This window comes from Hetaerina americana, unplaced genomic scaffold, assembly GCF_022747635.1.
Source record: "Hetaerina americana unplaced genomic scaffold, ioHetAmer1.1.p SCAF_2, whole genome shotgun sequence".
Classification (NCBI taxonomy): Eukaryota; Metazoa; Arthropoda; class Insecta; order Odonata; family Calopterygidae; genus Hetaerina; species Hetaerina americana.
This window is the reverse complement of record NW_027286763.1, coordinates 109,073,965-109,094,774: the sequence shown is the minus strand read 5'-3', so window position 1 is coordinate 109,094,774 and position 20,810 is coordinate 109,073,965. Positions and strand designations below refer to the sequence as shown.

The following is a 20,810-nucleotide window of genomic DNA, read 5'->3' as shown; positions in this document are numbered from 1 at the left end:
AGCTTTTGGAATTGATAGCTATGGAAACTCTCACACTCCTCCTCCAACATATATTATAAAAGAATCCCAGGCATGAAAAAAATCTTCTGTTAATGATCCTCTTCTAATAATGTAGACTCTAGATTATACTTCATCAAGAAGACTCAAATGTTTGAATCAGATCCGAGCCATTTTAAAAAAATAGACAGCAACAATATGATTATCAATACAAAAAGCATTTTAAGTAATCTTAATTTAATCAAGAGAAGTAAAGAGTTAGACAGTTAGAAATTCATCAAATGACTGAACAAAGCAGAAAAGTATGTGAAAATCTTGGACATATTATTTTACAAGGAAAACTTTTCAAATAATGTTAAAAGCACATATGGACTCCTTATATCACTCAAGCCTTTTGGTAAAAACATATTTTTTTAAGATGAAATTTCAGAAGGATACATTTTTTTTCACAACGAACAAGGGATAATGTTCATCCACATAGCATAGAGGAAGAAGCAAAGATTTTGGCTCACATCTGAGAGAAAAAAACACACAGACACCTTCTGAGAAGCTAATGGTAAAGGCATCACTCTATGAAGCTATTGGAACAATGTCATACTTCATTACCTAACGGCATTAGAAAAGCAGCCATTGGTGACCCTGAGCCCAAGAGAGATGGAAACATTGAGGAAAGGGATATTTGCTGCAGCGGAGCCAGGATGGAGGATGGTAAGACAGAAGAGGAGGAGGCCATCGGGGAAGATGGGCGTGAAGAGGGACTTTGAGAGCACTGGATTCCAACAGAAGCATATGCTTTGGGAGAAGGGTGAGATATCTCCCTTGAAGTCACAGTAGAAGTATGGTCCTCATGCTCCAGATTCAGGGGGCACTGAACCCCAACCGAACAGCTTTTCACAGTATGGAAGCTAGGAGTAGACGGTGGTGTTGGTGAGAGGAAACTGATGAGTGAAGGGAGAGAAGTTGAACTGTTGCCAGCGGATGAATGCTGGGCATGAGGAGTAGTGTTTGAGGGGCCAAGCTCTGGCGTGGCCTTCCCTGATGATGGCAATGATGGGATTGTCAAAGAGGGCGAGTGGCTCAGGTCGGAGAGGGGTGGAGAAGGTTGACATTCAGCCGCAAGAAAGCCATTGGACATGAGGGCTTCTCCAATGGAAGACTGGTTAGGCAATGTGTCGGATGGCTGGGCTGAGAGTTGAGCAGAGGGAAGTGAGGACAGCTGAAGGCCATTTTGAGAGCAAGCCTGAGGATTAAAGTGCGTTGCATCGGGACCATTTACAGAGCAAACAGTCGGAGCAACAATCATTGCAGAGACATCATTACTGTCTTCAGAAGTGCCAAATGTTGAGCAAGTTTGGGTACATGTCTCATTTGTTATTACTACATGAACAGGGATGCCAAGATCTCTGGTATCATTCATGCTCCAAAGAGTCTGAGTACCAAGCTCCAGTGTCTCTATTTTGTCCGCAAATGTGGCCACTTTGTTTACCTCCGAAATACTTGACAGTGGCTCCACCCCTACACTAATGGTAGGAACAGTTTTTTGGGAAACGTCTAAGCTTCTCAGATCTAAATCTACTGGAGTGATTTCTGCCCCAAACTCGGAAGTAGGAACATTCTTCAGAATGGCATCAAGATTTAAGTCAAGTAAGGTAAGAGATGTTTGCACCTCAGCATGATAAGTTGCTTTATTAATTAATGAGCACAACCTCTCCATTTCAGATAAAGTGATAATCGATTGAGTACCAAAATCTATGCCTTCAATATGCATACTAGATTTTTGGTTTTCCAACATGGGGCTAACTTGAATTCCCATCTCAATAGTCTTTTTATTCTCCAAATAATGACTCTCTTTTGAGAAACAATCAGTTGTCTGTGTGCCAGAGTCATTTGTTAAGGCCTCTTTCAATTCAGAGTTCAATATTTCTAGTTGGTCTTTGATTGCTGTCTGAATTCCACAATCCTTTAGGGGATAAAATTTGCGGAGATGTTTATTTTCTGAAAAAACTGCAGGTGGCAGTTTCAAAGATGTTGATATTCCCATCTCTGTACTGAGGGAAGGTATCAGGGTATCTATTTTCTCCATGCCTTTCGTTTGCGGGTACTTTGGGCCAATTATTTTGTGTTTCAATTTTGGTGAGGAGGGGAAAGGGGGGAGGGGAGGCACAGGGATTTGATTCTGTCTCGGTGGCAGTGGTGGAGGAGTAGAAGCAGGCTTCCAAGAGGATGATGATAATGACTCCAGTTCACTCCCAACAACTTGAATAGCTCGAGTACAGCAGCTCAGTCTGGGTGCCACAAAACTGCGTCTTCGTCGAAGCTGTTTTGGCAATTCATTTACAGAAACATTAGAATACCCCATGATTGGATCATGAATGGCAGACCAAATTACAAAGCTGCAAGGCAAAACAATTTATCCATGCTAGGCATGTAAATTTTAATACATGCAAAGAATTTCTTTACACCTTTTCATGGCCCAAAAATATATCTCACCAATATATAAATAAAACTGTGGTAAAATAATTTGTGCATCAATTGTGAGGAAATTCTTTGGCCATAAAATCTGGTGGCTTACATTCCTACATTCGGACAGTTTATGTTGTTTAAACTTATCAGCTCAATAGTCTAAAATTATTATTTTATTTCCCAGCAAAGATTTTAAGAATCAGATTTCAGATTAGATTCAGTCAAGCATTCACTTAATGGTCTCTCTAGTACTGGTAGATTCAAGAGATGGCCGACTTGAAAATTCCTATTAATAGGAATGGTTTGCATAATTTCCTTTTTATCCAACAATAACTGATCAACAGCAAACTCTAAATTCTAAGGGTTCATCGAGGGGAGAAGATATGTGAATTTTTGTCACTTAAGGCCTCTGCCAAAGGAAAAATTAAAGTGGTAACTGTTTCATGGATTTCAAAGCTTTTAATTCACCGACTATGGTTTAACTAGTGAGATCATGGTATGCGTAACCTCCCAACATGTTTTTCAATGGTGACTATAATATGATTGTGTACCTAGGTTGGTGATAGAGAGAGAATAGTGCTTTCTGTACTGGGTACCAAACCTTTAAATAAGCCTCATACCTAACTACAATTAACAACTCTGCATTTGTATTGAGATGGGGCATACCCAAAACTATAATTGGCCCTTGCTTTATGTCGATTTTACAATAAGATGGATTAACTTAACCATAAAATTGTAAATTGAAGAAACTTGTGGTCAACTTCACCATTGAAAATTCACAATATGATATTTGGCATCTGTTGAACATTACCTTTTGGTATTTAAGGTGCACTGATGACAGGGGTTCTACAGTTTATGTCAATGTTTAATTGGATATGAATTGTTTGACTACTCTATTTTTTACCACTGATAATTAATGGGCCCAATGTTGTACAAGTATTGTATAACCTTGAATACTACACATACACACTCATTTTGAGCTTCAAATAAAGGAAAAGTCCAAAATAACTGAGTGTTGATAGAAATCATCAGTTAAGACAAAAGAAAACATTTATATAAATGTTTCTTATAGCATTAAATTCAACATCTATTAGCAAAGATTATTGGCACAAAATGAATGACAATTTTATTGAATAAGTAAGCCAATTGAATAGTGAAATCATTGTCACATTCAAGGCCATTCACATATTTCCTGGAGGTAGAACAATTACTGTGTGATTTAGAAAGAAAAAAATGAAAGAGCGCTACAGAATAATTTTGCAGTTCTTTATCAAGGAGTATTCAAGGCTGATCCTTGGCCATTTGCACATTGCTCCCTCTAGCAGAGCTTGTGCCAGAGAGAGAGAGAGAGAGAGAATTATTGTGTGCGCAAAAAGGACTGTAACCTTAGCACACGCTATTTAAAGGTCTAGGTATGTTTCATAGTATGCATCTTTTAACTTAATCATTTAACTTAACCTCTCAATCACACATTTTGGGTCACTCAAATAACAGAAGCAGTGAGAAAACCATTCTCTTCTGAAGGGCTGGAATGTTATCAACCACTGTGCCTTGCTGAGAGAAAGGGGGGATGCCAAAGGGTGTAATAGAATGCCTGTGTTAGAGACTTGACCTATCAATAAAAAATTAACAATGGCAACATATTACTTGTTAATGATTGATTTAGCTTGCAGAAACTATTCATGCCTTCAGTTTTCATTCAACTGCATGTAATGCATTTCCACTGACTAAGGGGAAAATTATATTACATGAATTTAAATTTCAACTGCATACATTCCTATAATTTACTTTTAAACTTGAACAGTAAAGAAGAATATTTTTGGGAAAATGGACTTAAAGTGGAAGTAAATATCAGTGGGGAAATATGCATTGATGCACACATGTGACCAATTAATGGAATCATTCACCTAAACATTATCAGGAGTTCACCGTATATAAGATACCCATCCAGGTCAATTGCTAATATTAATTTATTAAACCTATATTTGTATCAAACATTTTGTAAGGAAAAAATAAGGCAATAGTGAATCAATAAGTTATATATATGTAATATCATTAATTTAAGATCTGAAATATTTTTAAAAATGCCTTCTATGCAATAAAGCAAATAATTATACTTTTCTCACTCAAAAGGCTATTTCCCTTAATTTCTATGAAATACATCTTGAAATCTACTGCTCTTTATTCACATGTAAAAGCATATAAAAAAGGTATTACTAATTTTCACAAAGCACACATTCAAAAGCTATGATATCTACTCTCAATTATAATGACAGGAAAAGAGGAAAAAATATTTTGAGAATACACTATTATATGTTAGCTTAATATAAAGTAATAATTCTGCTTTAAGCATCTATTAATAATTAAAATACTTTGATGCATATTTTGGAAAAAATCATACACAATGGCATAGCATATGATATTATGTTTGCATTACAACTAGTAATGTATGCCCAGTTTACTTTATTCAGAGCAATAAAAATGGAAATGATAGCTACGGTTATTTAGGTTCAACAGCCACTAGCTGGTGATTTGGGCATGCTTGCTTTACAATCAACATATTCCCTGAGAATGATTCTTTTCAATCCCTATATTTCTATGTTAAATACATAATACAACTGGGCAAGTGGTGAAACCTAAAGCTTTATGAATTGATTCACAAAAGAATTTGCAGTGTATGTATATTTTTCCACCTGTTATTTACCTGAGGAACTGTTTCACCAAAAAACTAATGCTGGAGAATACTTATCACAAAAGTAGTCCAGGTAGTACATATAATGTCATTCTAAATTTGATAAAGGATGAATCTAAATTATCCAAGTTATTTTTCTGAAACTAATTCACACTTGTTGGTTGCACAACTAAGAAATGCAGAGTTATACTCATGCTACCATGAAATTGACGATTTAAACAAATAGAGGCTAAGAATTATTTCACACCACTGTGAGTGAAAATGAGTGAGGAAACACCACTGTAACTTCCAAAGAAACTGCGGGAGATGCCGCAACAGTAACTTTTGATGGAGTCATCTGCTAATATGCATTTCAATGCAACAATTCCAGAGTGTAAAAATCATTTGCCTTGACTGGGATTCAAATCTGGATCCCTCGATGTCCGGTCGAGTGCTTTAGCCAGTGAAGCTTTCAAGGCATCCTCTTAAACTCTTAAATTTTGGGGCTTTTAAAGGAACAAGATGTTGTGACGAAACACCGTACATACAATGTCACAGGCATTCGTAGTTGTGCGCGACGCATCACAGTCCACGAGGTTAAAGCCAACTTTTAAACACTGAGGCTGTTTATACCTTGGAAAATTCCAAAGAAACTGCAGGAGCTGCCGCAACAGTAAATTTTAATGGAGTCATCCTAAGGTAATTTAAGATAGCTTAGCTTAGTTATCCTAAGATAGCTTAACTGGCTAAAGAACTCGACCAGACATTTAGGGACCCGGGTTTGAATCCCAGTCAAGGAAAATGATTTTTACACTCTGAAATTGTTGCATTGAACCACTGTAAGTGTCTGAATGTTGTGTTCATCAGCACTAGCCTAGCAAAAGATTTCCTAGTTATTTGTTCATGAAATGGCTTGATGTGTCAGCATACAATAGTCTAGTCACACTTTGTCCAAGCAACAGAAACAGCACCAACCCTACAGTTGGCTAGTGCGAATAGATGGTATTAACAGGAAGCTGGAGAAGAACTAGTAAGGCCTTACATGAAGCATATTAACAATAATAATAATATTCTTTCTTCACCCAAACTTAGTAGTGTCAGCTATGATGGATGGGGAAGAGACTGCATGAAACCAGAATCCAATGATAGGCAGAGCAATCAAAATGCATGGGATTTAGAAGAGGAAAGCTGAAAATGTTAGTGGGAGGTAATTTGAGACCAATCAAGAGAGTATGTATTTGTAAACTGTATAAGAAAATATGCAGATAGGAAAGTGAAAAATCACTGCACTACATTTACTCATTCCAATATGTGATTAGAACTGTGAGACTAGAATTTAATTAATATAAGAACAGCAAATCAACTGGAGATAACTAAAAATGGGTATACTTATTCTAAGAATATGTATACTGTAAATGCTACTGACTACATAAAAATGTGCTGTAAGTAACAAAACTGAATGAAATCAATCAAATAAAGTTCCTGCAACCAAAAATTTCTGAAAATAATTCATAAATAGGAATATTATGCGTAGATAATATTTCAATTTGGCTTATTTCATTGGGCTAAAAATTATTGCATAGGGAAAAAGACAGGCTCAAGGGAAGCAATGATACCTGTGGGGAAAAATAACACTAAGTAATTGAACACAATCTAAGGAAAAACTTCCTTGAAAATTGTAATAGAAGATACTATGCAAGAGAATAAATCCAGCGGAAGACCAAGAATAAATTATGAGAATCATTTTATGAACAATAGAAAAAGGAAGAACCTGTCTAGGAATGTAGAGAGTGAGAGTGAGTAAAATATCCTGAAAAGCTGCTAAGAAGTAACTATAGAAATAATTAATTTTTGGTGAAAAATATTAACCAAAACCACTTTTGTTGTACACCAGAACATTTTCAGAATTGAAAAAAATGGATCATTCTGTGAAGATGAATTTGAAAGAAACCTAATCATTTCGACTAGATTTTATACTGATGTTCTATGATCTTTTGTACATTATTCCATACCAATGTAGAGTTAACTGAGTGAAATGTTTGGCAGGGAAAGATAATACATATATATATATCCCTAAAATTTTACTTCCTCACTTCAGTTAGTGGAAATTACAGTTTGAAAATATCCCAAATACTGTTTGCATAATTCCAAAAGTGAGTAAATTAAAATCACAAAAATTTGAAGCTATCAATCTGTACTAAATCACTAATGTAATGTAGTATTCATAGATGTATTGAAAATATTGTAACCATATGGTTGCCTGTTTCAACCTGCCACTAAATATTTGAATATTTACGCTAAAACTTCCTCACATAAATGATATAGAGAGCTTCTACTTCAAGCTACAATGACTATTTATGCCAGACATAAAATATTTAACAAAGTAAACAATGGAAAATAATCACTATCTGACATATATGTACCACTGAAAGTCTTAAAAGAGTGAATACAGATTACAATATATTTTCATTTTTGTTTCATTGTCATCAGTAAAAAAATATATCTTTAACAAATAGTCATTCATAGCTCCTATGAGTAAAGTTATCATAAGAAGCACAACAGAAGGCAAAAGTCATAATTTGCTTAGCTTCTCAAATGCTCTCCTTTTACAATTATTATTGCTAACATTAAAATACATTATATATCATTCCATATGTGAGCAATACTTATCAGAAAGTAAGAACTATGGAGCATACGGACAATTACAATAATCTTTACATAAAATTCATTTACCTCTTCTTCAGCAAACCTCAATTGCTCTCGAAGGTCTGCTTCTCTTTCCATTGAATCCTGAAGATCCCTCAGAAGTTGAACAGGGTCCTCCTGAGAACCACCTCTTGTTAAACTCTCTCTGGTTGGGCGCTGGATGCACGTCAACAAAACCAAATCATTAATGGCATAGTAAAATAAACCAAGTGAATTTTGTAACTAATCGCAGAAGTTTAATTTTGATAAAGGGAAGATAAAATGACAATTGTGTACTACAAACTTTTTGTCTTGATGACATATTCAGGGAAAAGAGTCATTAATAGAAAAATGATATGTAGTCCAACACTGATGATAAGAAACATTCGACTACTACTACTAAGAAACATTTTGATCAAATAATCATAAGTGATCCTAAATAATGTATTTCAGTCTATTTTAATATTTTATCATCTCTATGGATAATAAATTCTCTATCCACTGCACATTTGAACTTTGACTCAAGTAGGAATGAGTCCAACAGATGGCATGAGTTTATAAAACATCTTTGACTGGTGTAAGAAAGTAGTAAACATAAAATCTTAACTTATGATTAGTAATGACTTTGAAGTAAAAGAAACAGGAGATCCACTTTGCACAAAATAGATGGGATTAAATATTAAAGAGTATGGAGTATATAGTATCAAGTATTTAGGAATCATTATAACATCTGACCTGCCAGAGGAGAGACATACTATACCCTAAGAATATGTGGATTCAACATAAATAGACTTGGTTTTAAATTAGATTAGATGGGCTGTCAGCAAATGTCATGAAAAAGTAAAAGAGAAATGTTATTTCACACTTGTTAGACAAAATTTAGAATATGCAGCCAATATTTGACCAAGAAGATTCAACAGACTTGGGAAAAGTTGCTACAAGGTGAAAATAAAGAGTTATAGTAGAATTACAAACACTAGGAGTTAAAAGGAGAATAACTTGGGTAAAAATTTAGATTTCATGGATGAGTTACTGAGGGATTTAGTAATACATATAGTATTGTAATATCAACAGATTGAACTTTTATTCAAATTAAATGAGGGGAATAAATAGGTTCAAAGATTTATCTTTTCCTTAAAGAATCTGATATCATGGCATTATCAAAGTCATCCCAATAATTTTGATAGAGGGATCTTGTAATATGTCATTATTTTTATGAACACTTGACCATTCTCCAAATTAACTAATTGATGTTGGTGCCCCAATATTCTTATTTTTGCTTCAGAGGACATGGGTTCTGGATTGAAGCAAATATATGATCCCTCTAAAAATGCAAATATCCCTGTAACAGTGCTCCATAGAAAGGATGTCGAAGTTAATGGTCTCGCAAGACAAAGTTTCATAGTAATCATTACCTAAATGTGGATTAATAATTCTACATATTAGCATGGGCTATTAATAGTTAATAAAACAACATAAGGAGGACTGTTTAAGCTGAAAGCAGAAAAACCAAAGCGATAGCCAACCTCTCCTGAAGATGATTTTGCAATGGCAGCAAGTTTTGGTGCTCTCTTGGGAACTTCATCCACCTTTAATCCAAATTTCTTCTTTCCCTCCTCAGATGCCTTCAATTTTTCTTGCAAGCTCTCAACCTCTGATTGCAGTCTCAATGCCACTTGATTGGCCAGAGAAAGATCATGCTCCAACTACAGCAACGGTTTACAGAATGCAATGGCATTACATCACCAATAACAACACAATTCTCCATTCCCTTTGGCCATTGTCACCTAATGACTATGCACCAGTATACTATGTGATATTCAAGTTATCCATGGTAACCGTAGACATCAGAGGCATAGGCTTCATTGGCAGTGATATACGTATCATTGTGCGTGGGTATTAGGGAGTATGGGCTTGTGTGGCTGAATGATGGGAAGAGAGGAACTGAAGTCAAGTACCCTCACTAATTCAGTGCCTGGTTAATTACTTATACTTAATAAAATTACTTTTTCCTTCCTTATCAATATGATATCAGACATGCACATAGTGGATTCTAATACAATTAAGTTTTTGATTTGCATTGGACAAGTTTGCTGAAATTAGATAAAAATCAAAATGAAGCTCAGAAATTTGAATGGTGTTTTCATTGAATTCACATTTGACCACTATTATTCATGAAACTATCAAGGGAAATTATTTCTAAGCTTAAGGATTCATTTCAAAGCAATAAAAACACTGGAAGACTCAACTTTCACTGCATATGTACCTCACATTCTCATACTTATGTATTGCAGTATTTAAAAAAAAATTACCAATTCACCTAATTTTTATTCAAACCTTTGTTTTGGAATTTATGGGTGTATACATGTCTAAAAAAGTCCACTTCATTATCTACGTATCATAAGACACACACCCCTTATTCATTGACATAATTGAAATTCTATTAAAAATGAATCAAGTCTGGACAAAATATGGGTACACATGATATTAAGCATATTAAGACAAACACCTGTGGCATAGCTGCAAAATAGAACAGTGAGATAGTGAAGTAGGATGTACATATTGAAGACCAGAGACATTTAACTTCAAAAGTATCTTATGAGAGATGGTGTTTGGCGAAAAGGACTGTTGAGTAAATTCAAGCCTAAGTGAATAAGGAGAGGGAGAACATTTTACCATGCACACTTTACACGAGAGATCTGATAAAAACACGAGTGCAGGGCATCTCGGATATGACTCCACCCCCCGTTAACCATTTACTCCTCCTCTACCATCTTCTATTATGCTACTGACTACAACCACAATCAAATAATCAAAGGCATTATCTTTAAGCAAGCTTGAACAAAGGTAATTACGAGGGCCATTCGAAAAGTAAGGTCTCCTATTTTTTTTCATGAAAAATCAAATTTACCCTCAACTTTGCGTGCATTGTTGGAAAGGTTGAGCATTTACCTATTTTTCTACACAGTCACCTTGACTATCAATCACTTTTTGCATCCTTCATCCTTGCGCAGGGCCATGCTAATCTTCTCTGTATCGTTCCAATTTTAGTATATGTACCGCCGAAGCATCCTTTTAATCAGCTTTTTAATACCGGCATCATACCTTTCCCCTTTTGAGAGAGGAGTAGAGGGGGGTTTAAGAGAATATGTGCAAAGCCATTGTGAGGAGGTGTATGATAAGGGTATGTTGGGGGGTGAGGTGTGATTTGCATCTCACCATGTGGTTTGCTGAATTTTCCAAAGTTCAGCTTTTCGTATACTTGCTACCTACCATTACCATGGACAACCAAGAGCCATCTACAGTTAATAACGACAATAGTGACATAAAAAATGATAAAAGCAATCTATGTGATGGATTAGAGGACCCAAGCTTGAGTATAAAAAAATTTAAGCTTTTAATCGAATATTTATGGACACCTAATCTACAATAATGATGAAAAATATGCTTATAAAGTCACTTTTGATTGAATGTGCCAAATGTGCAGCTAAAGCTCAAATTTTCAAGAAATTTGAGATCTTTACTAACTTAAATTAAAAGTTATTTTAGCATAAGCATTAATTTATTTAAAACTAAAAAGCCAATACTTAAAAATGAAATGGCATAAATGAGAAAGATCAAATCCATTCACTTAAAAGCAATAGCCGAGTTTAGTTACATACTTTCTTCTGTGCCTCAGTGGCTCCAGAACCAGAACGGGCAACAGCTTCATTGCGCTCCGTTTCAAGAGTTTCTGCCCTCCTTTCCGCCTTCCTCAATTTGAACTGAAGTATTCGACAGTTTTTGGCAGTTTGCTCTAGTTCCTTCTTCAATGAAGTGTATTCATCCACTTGATCTTCCCTTAGGAGAAAGATTTTTAGCATTTCAAATCGGAACACAGTAAAAATTTTATATAACAAATACATTAGGACTAAAAAAAATGGAATTGTATTAAGGTTTCATTATGATGAGGTCAATCTCAAATGTAAGGAACTTATGCTTAAGTTTACAGGAAAGCTGAACTTGAGGTATTAAATATTTACTTGATATTACGAACTTCCTTTAAAATTTATATTTATAATAGCGTTAAAAAAATTTAACCACTAATCATAGTGAATTTTTGAGGTTTGAATGAACAAAATTTAATAATATTGGTTTTAAATAAAGGAGTTATGTAGGAGGTAAAAGAGGTAATAATCATATTGTAGTCAAGGCTTGAGAAGTACTTTTTGAAGAAACTCCTAGTTTAGGCAGCATAAGGAGAAATAACCTCCATTGGATCATCAATGGTTTTATGAAATTGGCTCCACCCTCTCAACTGATTTAAGCATTGCTTAATGGCTTACACACACATGCAGTAAAAGTGCTTTCAATCTACTCAGTAGTCCAAAATTACTGAATGCTTTCATAACCGCACATCAGACTCCCAAACAGAGGTGAGTGTAGGTTCCCAACAAAATTTCAAGTTCTTAATGGAAATATAAATTTTACCATCCGTGTTTATATTTATGGTCCATTAATTATTTCATAAATGCTCTCAGTAATGTATTCAGCATTATATGGCTCTTAGAATACATAATATAAACAAAATATGCCATTTATATTGAGATAAAATTTCAAAATAGCCAAAGATTCATAGTTTCTAGGTTGTAACATGGATTCTTCTGCAAGGTTACATTAACGCCTCCATTGGAAGACTGTGGTGAATTTGCCACTGCAAGCTTTTGGCAAGGTACCTCTTTAAATTGTAGTAAATCCACAATTACAGACAAACAGAGGTGTAAAATGGCTTCGATGCAAGATTTCAGTGACATTATCATTCCAATACTACTGCCAAAATTTATACTCTCAGCATTGCTTCAAAGTTAGAAAACATATATCAACACTGTAGAGACATTTTAAATAAAGTTAAATTCTTCAAATTCAAAATTGTGACTAGACTGCTATATATATATATATATATATATATATATATATATATATATATATATATATATATATATATATATATATATATATATATATATATATATATATATATACTGCAATAATAATTAAAATGTTGCAATACTACTGCAAGATAATATAGGGGCTCGTCACTAACATCACTGTTGTATTTGGGGCAAATTGAGAACTGAAAGACTTACTAAGAAGACTTGAGCAGCAGACTAGTAAATAAACTCTTATCTCCTCCTGCTCCCGAATTTGTGACTCATTCCAAAAATTCTTGTTACAGCAGTTTTGTCTTGTTTTTATATGACAACCTTTCACCTAATCCTACTCTACAATGATTCTCTGAGAGACATGTCAAGTGAACCTATCATAAAACCATTCCTGCCTCTCACAGGATGCTATCATTTTAAAAATTTCTGTATTTTAACAAATGATATCATGTGAGGCTCTCTTTGGATGAAATATCTTTTTTAATGCTTAAAAATGTTTGAAAAAAATAATTTTCCTTGTATTTCTGGCACGACATGTATCTTTCCTTGTTGGAACTCTAATATTTGTGGATCAAATATTAGAGTTCCATTTATCACAAAACATTCAAATGGAAATACATGGATCCCAATCACCCAATTTGAAGCCATATGTTGATAATCATAAGTCATAAGATGATCGCCACCAATAGGTAGAACTTGATGGCTATTGATCTGCAGCTGTTAAAGTAAAATGTGGTGTCCCACAGGGCTCTGTGCTTGGCCGAATACTTTTTATCATCATGACTAACGATTTGCCCCGTAATATGAAATCTAATTCTGTTTTATATGCCAATGACACCACTTTTGTACAAAAATATCAACATATAGAAGATGCAAATGTACCACCTAGCACTGCCCAAAACAAGTTAAGGAATGGTTTGATATTAACCGTTTACATTTAAATACTAAAATTATCCAGCATATTGCATGCAGTCGTAAATAAAATATTACTGAAATTAAAACTGCTAAAATACTAGTAATTAATATTGATACAGAACTTAACTGGGAGACCCACATCAGTCAGATCTGTAATAAACTGAGGGGAGGTGTTTATATGTTAAGAAAGTTCAACTTTCTCATTTCAAATGAGTATCTATTAACTCTTTAGCATGTCTTCTTTCAATGTCATTTGAATTATGGTGTTGAGTTATGGGGTCATTCCCCACATGTTAAACAAATATTGCTACTGCAAAAGAGAGTTATTCGCTCTCTGGCTAATATTCCACCATGTGATTCCTGCAAGCCTTTTTTTATTAGGCATGGAATCATGACTGTATTTAGTTTATATATCTTTAAGGCTCTGATTAATGTGAAAGTTAATCTAGAATAACTGATTGAAGCACTTTTCCACTTGATATTTCCACTATCAAGTGGAAAAGTGCTTCAATCAGTTATTCATTATGTTCGACTTCCACCACATAACGCCTGAAGCTACTCAATTTAATCTAGAAATTTAACAATTAATATCTAACATCCATAACTACTCCACAAGAGGTAAATCAAATCTAAATACTACTTATTGTAGATTGCCATCAACTTACAACACATTTCATAATATGAACATACGACTGTATAACTATCTGCCTACTCAGTTGAAATCTGACGGTATCCAGAGTTTCAAGAATAGGGTATATACCTGGTCACTTTACTCATTAGATGAATTCTTTTGTGACAATCTTCACCACATTTAAGAACTTATGTTTATATAGTAAGTTTAAATATTAAGTTTATATATTAACTTTATATTTATACTGACAATGTTTAATATGGTTGTACCATTTATCCAAATGAATGAAGTATTATTATTATTGGAAATTCTTACATTGCTTAAGCTCATATCACATCAAGATTTTTAGTGCCAACTTTCTTCTCTCAACCACTCTCTTAGGGATTATTTTGAAGAAGAATCCCTCAGAGCACCGCTTTTTGCTAGGAAGTAACTATGATGGTGGCAGTCATTGTCCAAATGTGGCCGTAATACCTGAAGTTGTCCTGCATTTCTTCCATCTCTTCTTCCAGTTCCCGAATTTCCTTCTTCATCTCAGAATTTTCATCCATCAGCTCCTCGCAGAGTTGTTCCGCAGCTGTGAGTTTATTCTTGAGATCCTCAATTGCACGTTTGGTCTCTTCATCGTCCTCATCATCGTCATCTTCATCATCTTCACTAAATTTGGCATGAAAGCATAAATTATTTCACTCAAAATTAGGAATTGGGTTGAATATCACTTTTTATTTAATTACAAACATTGAACTCAAATATCAAAACTTACGTCTCCAAAAAAAATGTCAAATATCAAGGTGGCAGAATACAAATTGAGAGCGGTTGTATGATAAAAGAATAATCTCATCAACATCTCGTGTCAATCTCTTTACAGGTGCACTTCAACGTTTAAAGCCTCGCTCAGATTTAGTTCTGAATTCCACCACGAGAATAAAAGTGGAAGCTCTAAGCAGCGGAAGGGGGAAATGGTTAGGTGGGCCATGGACGAACAAAGTGAAGACATTTAAAGTGCTCCATCGAGTGGTTTATCAATGTGGTGACTTCACAAGTACTAAACTATCCAAAAACACATTAAAAGAAATGATTGTGACAAAAACTAGGAGAAGATTAAATGAGGCATTTCAATAGCTTTAGATGTGAACACTATTTTGCAATAAACTGAGTCACTTGTTTAGCTGCTATGTACATAGACAATTATGCATTTTCAAATAAATAAAAAGCTAACTATCCACGTTTGCAAGTGAAATAAGGCACATGAACAATCAGAAAGACATGGGTCATCCAACTTTTAATTTAATTTGTTATCAGTCAATTTATACAAAATGAAAATAAATAGTTAATTTGCTTTTTTCATAAATTTAGTTACCGCCTTAGGCTGTTTAATAGACTTGAAAAATTAGTAATATTCTTCATTATAATAATGAATTTAGCAGAAATCACGCCATTACACATAATTAAAAATCCACTGCTTTATGATCTACTCAATAAATAATCTCAAAATATCCATTCATTATATCTGAGTGTCAGGCAAGGCTTATTAACAGATGATAAGGACTGGTTTCTATGCATGACAGGACCATTTAATTAAGACTCTTATGTTGTAAAGTTTATTTGCTCATTGACCCAGCGACACCACTGGCAAATCAAAATTCGCATACAAGTTTTATCTAAAAACTATCGGTAACAATTTTTTCCTAATGTGACTGTATGTTGCAGTGGACTCGCACCACAAAGGCTTGGTGGTGGGGGGTCTGACCTTCAACGTACGCCAAGTGCCAATTGCCTGTGAGCGTTTGTTCAGGCTACATCCTGTTTTTAGTGGACCCCTGTCCTGTGATTCCATGCGAGTGCAAAATGCAGTGAATAATTGAATTGAAAGTGGCATGTCATCGAATTTTGTGTTCAGCTGGAGAAATCGGGTACAGATACATTGGAAATGATTGCCAAGTGTTCAAGGATGAAAGCATGTCCCAAACTGTAGTTTTTAAGATGCACAAGCTCTTCAAAGAGTGTGGAGGACGAGCCCTGCACTGGATGGCCGTTGAAGTCTAGCAACACCTACAACGTGGAACGTCTGCGTGACGTGCCGTGCTGATTTCAGACCATCAGTTTAGTGTGTGAATGATTGCAGATCATATTGCATTGATAAGATTGACAAAATCTGCGCTTAACCTTTGGGACGAGTTTTGAGCTCTTGAGCGCTTGAGGCTCCGAGGTAATTGAAAACCTGAAAAAAAACGGCATCGTAATGATTCCCCAACCCCCTATCAGTCGCGACTTGGCATCAGCAGACTATTCCCAAGAGCGAAATCCTCCCTCAAAGGACACCACCACAATGGGACCGACCATAAGTGCAGTCAAAGAAGCTTGCATACATACCCTTAAGAACCTTCCGGAATCTGACTACCAGGGGGCTTACGAGTCATTGAAAAGCCAATGGCAAAAATGTGTCAATGCTAAAGGGGTATACTTTGAAGAATTTTGAGGCACTGTGGCATTATCTGAAATAATCTATTTTTTAATTAACTTTTCCTGATACTTTTTATACGAACCTTGTACACATTGTATGATGTACAAAAATCCATTTTTTTTAATATTAGAACAAAATATGTCTCAAATATTTACTATCAATTGGGGATTCAATGATATAACATTCCATTTAATATTAATGTTTTGTCATGCTAGACACCAAACCATCATGCATAACTACAAAAAAATAAAGACCAAACTGATCATTAAAAAAGAGAGACTAAATCTTTTGAAAAGTAAATTATCATTTTGATTGTAAGCCACTTGTCACCACCCACTAATCAGTTCTGGGGTGGAGTTGCACAGGTGGATCATTACAAACAGAATTTAGTTAGGTCATTTGGAAATTTTGCACTGGTAGGGTAAATGATATGATTTAATGTTTTCAGTGACAGCCTCTGAACACTTACTTGAAACTCCGGCCAGCTAGGAGTGCTCGTCTTCTTCTGATGGCTATCGCAGCAGCACTTGTCTCTGACAATTTCTTCTTCTTTTTCTTCTTCACTTTGCTTTTCTCTACCTCTTCTGTCAACTCATTCACTTTGAGGTTTAAACTTCGCTTTTCTTCCTCGAGCTTCTCTTTGACTGAACTTAGTTCATTCACTTTCTGTTGTAACCTCAGCAATTCTGATGATGAAGTCCTAATATTCAGAGAAATATCCAGAATAAATTACATAGCCATTGGTATATTGTGTTAGTACTTATTACAGCAAAATAATTATATAAAATATCAACTTATTAGATCATGGTTTTGTCACAAGACTGAAAAAAAGTTCTGCTATTTTTATGTGCAATTTAAACTGGCTTTTTAAAAGTATGATATGATTTTCAGTTTTTATCAAACATTTATATTTGTACATGATTTCCATTACCCTTGCAGGCTTTTAAGATCTAATTAAACAAAATTGGTCAAGATTATTCTTGGCAAAACATCATGGGTATGTTTGAGACTGTGATGCCCCATCAATGTGGTATGTGCAAGACCTGAAAATTTTTCATAATTTCTTAACACAACCCAAGAGCAAATAGACCTAGAGCCACAAAATAACAAGTCAAATATTTTCATACCAAATAATAATTGTTTAAGACTATTGTGAATAGCTCGTGTCAGAAATACTAAATATGATAAACATGAATGCTACAAAACCACCCATAAAAAGAACTATTTTTCAGACCCCTGGGTCAAATAGTCGTCCTCCATTAAAAAATAAGCATGATCAGAGAAAAAAAGATTGATATAGTTAGTAACCCTGCTACGTGGTTCCAAACAGAGAAATTCACTCATCACCTTGATCTCCTGACACCTCCCCCAATGAAACCAACTCATCCATTCCAACCTTGATGCATGACAAGCTCTGGGGCTTTGTAAATTCTGTGGATCAATTGGCATAACTTCAATGTTTGTAAACTTAATAGTTTCAGGTTTCACTTCATTATATCCATAGTAACAGAAGGAACAGCACACTTTTTATAGAATTTGCGGAGTTCTGTGGAAAAGTATGCTGTTCCTTCTCTTTAAATGGGTTCAATGTTTTTTTTTTAATTTTCATACTTATTTTCATTAAAATTCAATACATTTGTAGTCAGATTTTAACTGTTCACACAACACTTGTATGACAGAAGGATATGCCAATTGATGCAAAATATCATGTTCAATATCATAGATTTGATAGTTGAAAGAGAAAAGAGTTTTGATTACTGGCCATAAACAGGAAGCCAAGGAATTTTTTCAAATTATGAAAACCAACCTCATTAAATCCTCAATTTGAAGTTCACAAGTATTACACATTTAGAAGAAATGTATCAGCGTGATTTATCACAACTCATAGTGCAAAAATATCCCACACAAAAGTTGATATGGAATGGAATGCAGGTAATTTCTAATAGTCCTACAACATGAATTACTTTCATCATTGCATTTTGGCTATTTTGAAGTACCTCAAGGCAATCTTGCTGAATATCGAGATTACTAGTTCGTACTCTGCACAGATCTCAAATTACCTTGATGCAGTGGTCACCCTCCTCAACAGGATATCATTCTTCTCACGCTCAGCCTTCTCACACCTTGTCCTCAGCTCAGCCAACTCTTGACGGAGACTTTCCATTTCTTCTTCGTTAAATGATTTTTCACCCTGGGCACCCACCAAGGTTGTGTCTGTGGTCTCCGTGGCAGCGACACTACTGTCATCATCATCACTTTCACTGTCTTTCTCAGCATTGGCTTTCTCCTTTTCTTTTTCTTTTGCCTTCAATTGATTGAGATCATAAACAATTACTATTAAATATCATCGTATTAAACATAAATATAAGGGCAATAACATTATAGAAGTAAAAATATAAAATAATACACTAATTCTATATTTACATGGAATGGTAATCTTTAAAAAGATATTTATATTTGTTATCATTATTTAATTCAATACAATAATACTGCAGTATTAGATATATTGTAGTGCATGCTCCAAGGTGCCTGCAGCTCACAGAGAAACAGAGTCAGTTGAAAAATCAAACAGAGAACAATAATTGTTTATAATAAAGAGATACGAAATTAAATATCAGCAAATTTTCTCATAACAAATTATAACAAACAAGAAAGTGAATGGAATTAAGAAAAGAAAAATGTAATAGCAACTTGTTGTCAAATTATTTATCTTACAAATCAAATTAAGATGGACAGCTTTGCTTTCCTTTAATGCAAAAAACTTATTTGGAGAAAATAGTAGGTATACAGGCTTTATTTTATTAGATGAACATGGTGTATAGGTATGGTGGCAATTATTTTGTTATTGAATGCAGAGTTCACCCTACTATCTATCTAACTTTGAAATTAGTCATGCAATGCTACTAGAAAATCAGAATATGCTAGGCTTCAAATCTGAAAATCTACCCTTAAATGTGGCTAAAAATTGTATCAGAAGCCAGTCCTCCTACTGATCAAATCTCTTACTTATGATTTCATTGATTAAAGTTACTATAAGCAGCACATGGCACAAGATTACTGCAATATGCTGAGTTTTGCCAACAGCTTCATCAAACAATAAGCCATAAAGTGTTTTAACATTATCTATTGCAAGAAAATATACACCTGTAATTTCTGTCGTCATTATGGTCACCTTTAACTTTAATGCCCCTCATTCATAATTAATATGTATTGACAGTATACAGTGGCATTTCCAATAATTTATCTCATTGGAAAAAGCACATTTTTTTAATTTCACAGAATACTTTCAATTAAACATACAGCTAGCACCACAATGTGCCAAATACCTATTGATGTCTTGATATGGTAACCCATTGCTAATAAAATATACTGTAGAATATTGTAAAGTTTACTTTTTATATGTAGGATGAATCAATTTCATTAAGTGATGCCTGTGAACGTTAGTATGTAGTTCCATGAATGTAAATTTTATATCTCCATGGAGTACAAACAAATTTGCAAAACTGGCAAAACATTATGAGATTGTTGGAGTTTTGTCCCAATGGGTCAAGACCAGGCTAAATAATTGCAAAAAAGAGATGGGCAATAAAAAATATATGGTTACCTTAGAGGCTGATGACTTAACACGAATGATGAATTCTACATCAGGATTAACACCAGCAGTGGTTTCCTTACTGGACTCTTTGGGAGTATTGTCTACTGTCTTCACCTCTTGAACTAACAGCCTTCTTGACCTCAAAGGAGTGCTACTTTCACTAGTTTTGGATGGTGGAGAATAACTGGAATTTAATGCAGTCTGGGCTGACTCACCAACCCGCCGACGTTCATGATACCTTTGGAGCCAGTCTAGCACTGTAAAAAAAATTAAAGAGACATTAATGAAGGAAAAAGTGGACAAAAATTGTTAAAATACACTAAGAGTTCGAATTTATCCTTAAAATTTTAAAAAATTAACTACAAATCGGCAATTTTTCAATACAGATTTATAATAAATCATTTATTAAAGTCATGAAATACATTCGAAGTTGTCAAGGAATAAATTCAATTTCCATGACCTTCCTT

At 34.5% G+C, this 20,810-nt stretch overlaps 1 protein-coding gene and 1 non-coding gene across 4 annotated transcripts in view; both read right to left on the bottom strand.

The window, feature by feature from the left end:
• LOC139688380 (trichohyalin) overlaps window positions 1-20,810 on the bottom strand; it is a 91,868-nt gene that overhangs the window by 51,084 nt on the left and 19,974 nt on the right. For 2 of the 3 annotated variants that reach the window (XM_071585924.1, XM_071585925.1), the window contains exons 5-12: window positions 20,353-20,600; window positions 18,809-19,053; window positions 17,218-17,448; window positions 14,759-14,941; window positions 11,479-11,656; window positions 9,343-9,522; window positions 7,865-7,993; window positions 604-2,314 (exon numbers count right to left, since the gene is read on the bottom strand). In XM_071585924.1, coding sequence (XP_071442025.1) covers window positions 604-2,314; window positions 7,865-7,993; window positions 9,343-9,522; window positions 11,479-11,656; window positions 14,759-14,941; window positions 17,218-17,448; window positions 18,809-19,053; window positions 20,353-20,600 — 3,105 coding nt within the window. The remainder of the gene's footprint in view (window positions 1-603; window positions 2,315-7,864; window positions 7,994-9,342; window positions 9,523-11,478; window positions 11,657-14,758; window positions 14,942-17,217; window positions 17,449-18,808; window positions 19,054-20,352; window positions 20,601-20,810) is intronic. The other variant, XM_071585926.1, reaches the window with a different exon arrangement.
• On the bottom strand, window positions 10,785-10,889 carry LOC139688457 (U6 spliceosomal RNA). The gene has a single exon (XR_011700760.1). It is a non-coding gene; the product is annotated as a U6 spliceosomal RNA (small nuclear RNA).